This window comes from Centruroides sculpturatus, unplaced genomic scaffold, assembly GCF_000671375.1.
Source record: "Centruroides sculpturatus isolate CEXI.00-Female unplaced genomic scaffold, Cexi_2.0 scaffold412, whole genome shotgun sequence".
Lineage (NCBI taxonomy): Eukaryota > Metazoa > Arthropoda > Arachnida > Scorpiones > Buthidae > Centruroides > Centruroides sculpturatus.
This window is the reverse complement of record NW_019384903.1, coordinates 96284-105854: the sequence shown is the minus strand read 5'-3', so window position 1 is coordinate 105854 and position 9571 is coordinate 96284. Positions and strand designations below refer to the sequence as shown.

General features: G+C 32.8%; 2 protein-coding genes across 2 annotated transcripts in view; one reads left to right on the top strand and one right to left on the bottom strand.

Annotated features, from left to right (window-relative positions):
- Window positions 1-9571, top strand: part of LOC111631527 (E3 ubiquitin-protein ligase RNF126-like) — a 99161-nt gene that overhangs the window by 65763 nt on the left and 23827 nt on the right. Inside the window, exon 6 of the mRNA XM_023375783.1 lies at window positions 8094-8166. Coding sequence (XP_023231551.1) covers window positions 8094-8166 — 73 coding nt within the window. The remainder of the gene's footprint in view (window positions 1-8093; window positions 8167-9571) is intronic.
- Window positions 2945-5286, bottom strand: LOC111631537. The gene has a single exon (XM_023375797.1). It carries the CDS (start codon window positions 4687-4689, stop codon window positions 3733-3735), a length of 957 nt encoding a protein of 318 aa, XP_023231565.1. The 5' UTR covers window positions 4690-5286; the 3' UTR covers window positions 2945-3732.

The window sequence follows — 9571 nt, the reverse complement described above, 5'->3', positions numbered from 1 at the left end:
TTCCAAGACTTTGTTTGCTATCCGAATTGTTCGTTAACCAATTATTGATTTACCATATGATTTTATGGGAATTTGATTAATTTGTTCTATAGACCCCAAAAAATAAAAAATATATACTTTCTTACTATGTTTATTTATATGCAATAATAAAAATACATACATACACAGTCTTGCATTTTTATTAGTCATTGTTTTTTTCCGTTTGAAATGGTTAAAGAATCTGTCTAATGTCGATTGCTTTTCCCTCTTCTTCAGGATTTTTCGTAAGTAATTAATAGCATTGCAATTGTAGAAATCCTCAAGCCTCAACCTGGTTTAGATGCCATTCTAAGACCGTTGTTCTGACATCCTCCCACTTCTTCAAACGATCTTTAATAACAGATATCGGCATTAATCCTCTTTTTCAGAAGAAAACATACCTTGTTGAGATTCTTGGTGTTCTTCATTCAATAGTTCTTAGCGTTCTTCTATCGTCAGATCCGTTTCGGGTTCCATTATGAAATCTTCGATGTTCTTTATTTCTCAGATTTGATTTTTGTTACTCCTTTAGCTGCTTGAGTCTTCTGGATTATACAGTATTTTTATTAAATAAGATTGAACTGCAGCCTACTGTAGACCTGTTAAAGCCACACTGCCCAGCAACATTAGGCATCTTCTGCCCACTCTCCACCTTTGCTATTATACTCTCACCTTTTGAAAAGAAAAACAGATGCAAAACTTAAATTAACGAGTGCCTACCTGACAGTCTAACGAATACATAAAAGAATTATTTTGTCAGAAAAATAAAAGGCTGGAATTACAAGGGAGAGTTTCAAAGTTTGGAGGAATACTATCTGATTGGTGTATACCGGCTTGAGCGTTGATGTCGACGTTTCCCTCACTCCGAAAAGTTTGAAATTGTTTCCCGAAGACATGGGAAGACCAATCGGTATCCATTATTTTACATCGCTTTTTCTTGTGTTTGTTCTGTGAGGTGTTCGTTATCCGATCATGTGTTCGTTGTTTGAACATAAAAATCTTTCGTCAAAGTGTTTGTTATCCAATCTGTTTGTTAACTGATCACCCACTGTACTGGCAATAGCAAATGGTGATAAAAATCCTGGTCTGTTTGTTTCAAAATTCAGCATGAAATGGAGTCACAAATCACACTTTGGGAAAACCAGCAAAATGTTCAGCTTCCATACAATGGTAGTCTTATGCATTGCATACTTGGAATTTCATGGTGTCATGCGGAAAGTTAGGGCAGAAAAGTAAGAAGTGATGTTGAGAACCAAAGGCAGTTTTGTGCATGCTGCCAAGGCTTTCCAGAGTGGGGTGTTTTTATCAACTGACAGATTTTGGGGAAGTTTTTGGGATAACATTTTTTTTACTTTGATCTTTTTCAGTAGACTAAAATAAAATTTTTGACATGGCAGAACCTGTGAAATACTGTTAAACATTGTTATCAAATGTGTTATTTGGAAGTATTTATTAAATAAATCAGCTTGTTGCTGGTTTATTTAATGAATAATTCCAAATAACACATTCAATCACATGTTACTCAACTTTTCTGGCAACATTTAAAACTACTTGTGTGGTGCTCTCTGTTATGATATTTTATTTTATAAACTTCTTATATTTTTAACTATTATAAAATGGAAAAAAAGCTTAGTTTTGAAGGTAGGGATGAGTTTTATAAAAAAAAAATGTAAATGCTAATAACAAGTAAAATCGTCATTAAGTTCTACCCTACATGAGATACACGTGATCTGCATTATCTCCTACCACCTCAACCTTTAATCACCAAAATTTAATAGCATAAATCACTCTAATAAACAAACCTCCCTGCAAAATTTCAGAAATTTTTTACAAAAAGCATGGACGTTGTTATTAAGCTTTGTTGTTATTATTATTATGATTTTGGTGTGATTGAAGGAGTTAATCAATTTGGCAAGTGAAAAACACAGTAACATCAAATTCAGTTTTCACATAGTGTTTTTCATTATAGAGAAACTTTATTGTTGTACATTTTTTATTAAAGATTTTTCACAGAAATGAATAATAACTGTTCTGTTACTGTTACAGTGGTTCCTCTTATCATTTTCTTTAAATTGATTATTTAGTAACATAAATTATGTCTTCTTTGTCAGTTGTATTTGAGGTCCCATCATGTCAATTTGTTCTTCAATTTTTATGAGAATCATTTGTAATAGGTAGAGTGAAAAAAATTATTTTTAGTTTTGTCCATCTTGATATAACAGCATAACTTGTTTTTCTAAAAACAGTTGCCACCAAAATTAAAACAATTACTCAATATTTCACAAGTATACTTACTTCTGTGGCAGTTGAACTGTAACTAACTAATTTCTTTTACTTACTGTTTGTGATGAGATAATATTAAATAATTTACCGTTATCTACAGGGTATTGGTCAGCACACACTGTGATTGCAAATGCTGCAGTGTATGCTGGCAGATTTATATTACAGTATGGAGTTAGATTGTCTTCTGATATAAATAAAAATTCTTTTGATGGCCAATAAAATTTTGTCATAAGTGGTATTAGTTCTTATTAATAGGGGAACTTATTATAAATATAAAAAGTTATGAGTATATCAAGTGCTTTGACACTAAAATTTAAAAACTTTGAAATGTGGAGTTAATTGATTTGGCTTGTGAATGGCTCATATAACAGCCAGAAAAGTAAAAAAAACTAAACTAAAATTCCAGAGGTTCAAATTTACATTGACTAGCTTCAGTGCCTTTCATCTTATTCACTTGGCTATCACTGCTCTTGAACATGAAACTTCCAAAGTCTTATAAGCTGAACACTAGTTTTCAGAGGTAATTTTTTTATAAATGTTTAAAAAGTGTGTCCTATTATTTGGACAAAGAGCTGTTTTGTGTTTAAGTTTTGTTTGAATCAGAGACTCAAATGTCTGTTTTCTCCTTGTAAGTGACAGTTTAACATGTTACTTTTGCTTTTTAGATGCCAAACTAATAAGGTTATCAGCAGTAAGTAATTATTAAGTAATTTACTTAATAATTACTTACTAATTAGTAAGTAAAACTGGAGGCAATAAACAATTTGAAGTGATGAAAAAAATGTAAAACTGGCAAAATTGTGGCAATATTTTAAAATTTTCTAGTGTGACCCCTAACTTGTTCTTGTTTTACAGTTAAGAAGGGCTATCCTTTTAGCTAGGACTTTGCCCTGTAAGAATATGAAAGAAGAGTTTAGGAAAGTTGATGATTAGGAGGAAGAGGAAATAAAGATAGGACAGTGTGAAATAAGAAATAGCCCAGAGCCCCTCCACGAGATCCCATGGGTGCTGCCTTGCATTTATTAAAATCAGAAAACAATTACATTTGAACGTATGTACATATATACGAGGCGTTAACAATGTTTATACTCCATCATTGGGAGAGCCGCTCGGTGGATCAAGAGCCTTATTTTCCTTAATTAATTAATAAATTTGATGATGGCTTTCATCAAATTTTTGTTGTTGATGAAATTGTGCTTACCGGGAGGCCAACTGAAACCTTCCTTGAAACAAGTCCCCATCAGTTTTAGTCTTTGGTCTCTGTATTTGGTACAATTGTAGATCAGATGTTTTACGGTGTCTTCAGAATTTATGTCGACGTCGCACTTGTTGGAGTTCTTCTTCCTGAAGCGTTCTAAGTAGGCATTGAACGCCCTGTGTCCAGTGAGACATTGTGTGAGTAGCTTGGATAGAAACTTTTGTTTTTTTATGTCATCTGTCGATTGAAGGAATAAATTTGTAGTATTGTCTTCCGGTGTTTGACTTGTCCCATTCCCTTTGCCATAGGATCCTGATTTCTTGTCTTATATAGCAGTGCACATAATTAACTGGGAAACGATTATATGTATTGTTTGAGTTCATCCTTGCTTTTTTCGCCAATCTGTCAGCAAGTTCGTTGCCTCTATAGCCACTGTGACTTGGTATCCATTGGAACAAGATTTCAAATTGCTGTCCTAGGTCACGGGCAAGAGCAATTAGATCCGCTGCGAGTGCCAAGCTGTTTTTCATTGTTTTGAGAATATATAAGGTGACCTTGCTGTCTGTGAAAATGGTTATCTTTTTTGGCGTTTTCAGAGTTAGTTGTTTTATGTATGAGATGGCCTTATAGATCGCCCATAACTCGGCTTGGGTTATAGTGCATTCATTTGCCAGCCTGAAAGCTGCCTGATACATTGTTGTTTTCCCTTTTTTGATTATGAGTCCAGATCCTACTTCCTGGTCGTCCTTTGATCCGTCCATGTATATTGTTATTAGCTGCTCGTTTTCCTGATTTGTGGTATTATCGTATTCCAGCAGGACTTTGTATAGGAACCTCATCCTGGGATTGATCGGTAAATCTTTGTTTTTTAATTTATGGTCTATCTTTTGAATGAAACGAGACATGTTCTTTGTATTGTCTGGTGGCAGGTTGCCCTTTTTCTGTAATTGTTCTATATCAGACTCTGATATATCAGCGAAATTCTTATTATAAAACGTCCATTCCCAGGTTATCTGTTTTCCTTTTAGATGTATAGGCGTAAGGTTTGAAATGACTAATAGGGCATCTGTTGTTGATGTTTGATATGCTCTACAAATCCTAATAGCTGATTTCCTCTGAATTGATAATAGCTTCCTTTTTACGTGAACTCTATCTTCAGCTGCATTCCAGATCTGAACTCCATAGAGCATTGCAGGTTCTATAGCCTGTAAGTAAATTGTTTTGGTATGCTTTGTGTGAAGACTCCAAGTATTTCTAGGTATGCTGATTAGCTGGTTGGATCTTTATGTGGCTTTGTTGCAGACATAGTTGACATGATGTTGCCAATTTAGGGTCCTATTGAACACAATACCCAGGTATTTCATTTGTTGCACAATCTTTATCCCTTTCCCATGTATTTTCACTCCAATTGCTCTTTTCAATTGACTTCTTTTATTCTTTCTGGTTATCACGGTAGCCTCGTATTTCTCGTAGTTTATTGGTAATCTGTGTTTATTGCTCCATGTCCCAATTTTAGCTAGTGTGTTATTTGCAATTTCTGTCACCCAATCACAATTTTTGTGTGCGACCATAATCAGGGTGTTGTCTGCGTATGCCTGTATTCTTAATTCCTCCGTGTCCTCTTGTTGCTCTAGGAGTTCGTCCAAGACCAAATTCCAAACACCTGGTCCTCATCTATATCTTTGCTGGCACCCTTTTGTTACTTCTACTTCCACTTCGATGATGTTGGTATATAAGTCTGCCGTTCTTTTAGATAAATAATTTTTCATTAGAATTTAATAAAGTAAAAAATGCATTACAAATACTAGTCGTATCTTGCTTGTTTGCCATGTCCAATCACCTGGAACAACCATTCTTCACTGCAGAGATGACTTTTCTTTGTAGGCTACAGCCCTATTTTACAAGAAAATGTTATAATTTTAATTGTGTTGGGATTGTCACCTGTGGACATTTTAGACTATTTTACATATTTGTGCAGAGCTGTAGCCTACAAAGGAAGGTCATCTCTGCAGTGAAGAATGGTTGTTCCAGGTGATTGGTCATGGCAAGCAAGCAAGATACGACTAGTATTTGTAATGCAATTTTTACTTTATTAAATTGTAATTTCTGCCAGCCCTATTTTACAAAAAAAAATTTTTCATTAGGTTTGTTATGTTGCTTGGACATTTTGTTTTTATTAGCCGGTTTATTACACTTGGCCACCATAAATTATCAAAAGCCTTTCTGAAATCAATCCTAATGAGCATGACATGTCGACCTTGTTCCCATGATTTATGTATAAAATCTGTAACTTTTAAGATTGCATGAATCGTTGAAGTCCCAGGTTTAAACCCGTATTGTTTGTAGCTGCTTTTCTTGGTGGTATTTAGGTACCAATTAATTCTTTTAATGATCAACTTGTCCAGCACCTTCCCCAAGACTGGGAGAAGGCTAATTGGGCGGAAGTCTTCAGATTTGCTGGCATTCTGAATTTTCGGAATCAATTTGATATTTGCTTTTTTCCACGCAGCTGGAAAAAATCCTGTCCTCAGACATTCATTGTATAGGTGTACAATTGCCATGGGTATTGCTTTAAAAGCATTTTTTACCGTTTCTGCAGTTAGATTGTCCAAGCCTGGAGATTTTCTATTCGCTGTCGATAGTATGGCTTCTTGCACCTCTTGGAAAGTAAAAAGGCCATCCTGTATTTGCATAGATTGATGTTGTGTTGCGTTCCTCATTTCTTTATGTAAGTCCGAGTCTTTGGTTTTGTCATCGATAGGAAAGTGGAATTGTAAAATTCTTCTGGTGTTTTCTATAATACCCAATTCCATGTTATTCCCATTTCTTCTGATCAAATTGGGAACCTGACATTTTCTGTTTTTTTGTTGAAAATTACTTGATATGGCATGTTTCATGGATTCCTCTTCAGTTCTTTTTTGCAGAAATCCCCCCAGGCCTTTGTACGGGTGCTATTTATGGCTTTTTTGTATTCTTTTAGAGCCTTCCTGTATTCCTCCTTGTGATTATTTCTAAGTTCATCATCTCTGGCTCTGGTCATTTTCTTCCTCAACTTTTGGATGTTTTTCTGCTGTTCAGATTAGTTATTTGTCCACCAGATTGTTCTTTTTATGTCTGTTTTGATCATTCTTGTTGATAGCCCTTCTGCTTCCTGGATTGCTTTTGTGATATGTTCTGTATATTCATTCATGTCTTCTTCACTTCAATATCATGAAATCTGTATCTTTGCCAACGGTCAGCAAAGTATTTGGCAAACAGGTCCCAGTTTGTTTTCCTCGTATATCTGTAGTTCTCCGTTTTTTGGTCAGTTCTTGTCATTTCGGCATNTTAATATAAGAAGTTTTTCTGTATTTTGATTGATCATTTTTTAAAAAAATAAAAAGATTTTACAATAAATTAGATGCATTTGTTAGAGAAGCTATAGTATAAACTCACACTCTTTATGTACAATCTATTTGTATGTGATTTTGAAATAATGTGATTGACAAAGAAAACTAATTTTTTAATTTATTTTTTGAGGGGAAAAAATGTTTTATTTGAAAATTTTTAAATTTAACTTTTTGTTAAAATTATGTTGCTGTGTAAAAAACAGTTACTTTTTTTGTTGAAAGTTTGGTTTTAAAATTACGTGTTTCTCTAAGTCAAGAGTTCATTTTAAGCACAGTACAGTGCTATTCGTATATTAAAGAATACAGTTTGTTGATTTTATGCTACCTTGTATTTACTAGATTTACATACGAGTAATAATGATAAATGATGATAAAATCAAAAGATCATGTTTCGTTTATAAATTGCTTATTTTTTCATTACATTGAAGTTGTGGATTCTATCAAGTATTATTCTACAGGATGTATGTACTGTATTTTTTTAATATGGCAGTCTTTGAAACAAATCAACTGTGCAAAAAGAGGGATAGATGTACTCAATGTTTACAGTAAATAAAATGCTGTTTTATTATGTTGATATTCCACACTAAAAAATGTGAGGTCATGGAAATTCAGGGAATTAAAACAAAAATTTGAGTATGAACCCTGTAATACTGAATGTATTTTGTGGTATGAAAATTGCCCATAATTAATGAACCAAATTAGAACTGGTACAAACATACTAAGCATTTTACTTTATTATAATTATAATTTTCACTTCCATAATTTTCTCAGTTGTCAATAATTTAATTCTGAATAGAGTATTCTAATTAAATACTATTTTATTTACTTTCATACTAACCAACAGAATAGTGTATAGACTTTGTTATTATATTTAGTATATTTCTGACTCTGCACACATTTAATTACAAATTGAGGTTGATGCATACAGAAAACATGTTTATTTCCTTAGTTACACTTTGATAGTTGCTGTTATATTTTTATAAATATATTATTGTATGAATTCTTAAACTTTACCACACAAGAAAATGTCTAATTTCTATTTCTTAAGAACTAAGATTAAGCATTTATTATTTAAAAAGCTGGAGAAAAAAAAATTGGTAAATGTATAGAATTTGAGTAGATTGATTAGGGATATGAATGTAAATAAATTATTATTGTCATATGATCTACATTGAAATAATACCAGTATTTTTTTTTTCATCTAGTTTCTTAAACCTGCATAGTAGTCCTGCGGATTATGCATGGGGCACAGGAGGATTAGACGCAATTATTACACAGGTAAGCTATACAAGATGCTTTAATATATTTTTGCGATTTGTATGTAAAATTATTTTCAAATTCTAATAAAAATTATTTTAATTTTGTATTTATTCACAACTTGAAATGTATCTGCTAGTAATGCCATTTATCCTCTTACTATAAATATGCAGTTTTCATGCATTATAGTACAGTTAATAAAACATCACAATACCATTTACTCTGTCATTAAGAAAATATAATTTTCTATTTTCATTATAGACAACTGAACCTCACTCCATAACATCAGTATCAATCTGGATTATTGGTTTTGCATTTCAAGCACCAGACTTTTCCTCAATTATTTATATTAACGCAAATGTATTTTAGTCACAAAAAATAACTTTTGTCATTGTTTGGATGTAAAACCAGTGTAGTGGAGTCGATAAACAAATAATTTAACTGTGGCAAATTTGAAATGTGTGACTCTGACTGATTCTGACCTTCCTCTTTTTAAACTATCAGGCTATGATTCCTTTTATAAGTAAGACACCACTGAGTATCCAAATATTTTTATTTAAAATTTCTTTATAAAAAGTTATAATAAAATTTTTGATAAGAATAAAAAAAATGCACATTAGGGGTCATGCTGCATAGCAAAACACCAGATGATCTGTACAAACCTTGCGACATCAACCTGATTTCCCTGGAACCAACTGGAGCCTCGCAATTCAAACAGTTCGCATATTTTTGAACAGACCTTGTAAATATAAACCAGAAAATGTTGTTAACAGTGAGATGATCTAGACAGCAATATATTTCATCTCTGCAGTAGAAAAAAGATATTCAGAAGCAGCAGGCATTGAGGGCTGAAGAAAGAAGAAAACTTACACAACAACTTAAGGATTTAAAACAACACAAGAAAATGCTAAGAAAACTTCATGAAGAGGAAGAAAAAGAGATTGAAATGAAAATACACTTGAGGAGAAAAAGCTAAAACTACATTAATATGATAGTTTTTGTGTTTTGTGAATTGTAATTAATTTTTTATTTTCTAATTACAGTAGAACCTTGTAAACTTGGCCTAATGTGGACCGAAGGGTGTCCGAGTTTGTGAAAATGCTGGGTTATCGGGAATGGAGTTAAAAAAATAAGTACGAGTGTTTCCTCAGAAAATACTGTACTGTACTTGTATGTATTGTTTACTTGAGAATATAACAGAGAATAAACTGCCCAAATACCCCTAAACAAAGGAAAAGTACGTCCTTTATGAAGGCATAGAGCCTTTACTACGTGAAAATGAAAATTAATGAATACACAGTGTACAGTAATTTACCTGAAAAGACAGATCTCAGAAAAATACTTTATGAGATCTTTTATACTTTTATAAAGCTGTCTATAATGAAAATTAATTAACTAAGGATTTTTTTGCCCTGCCAGGGTGTGG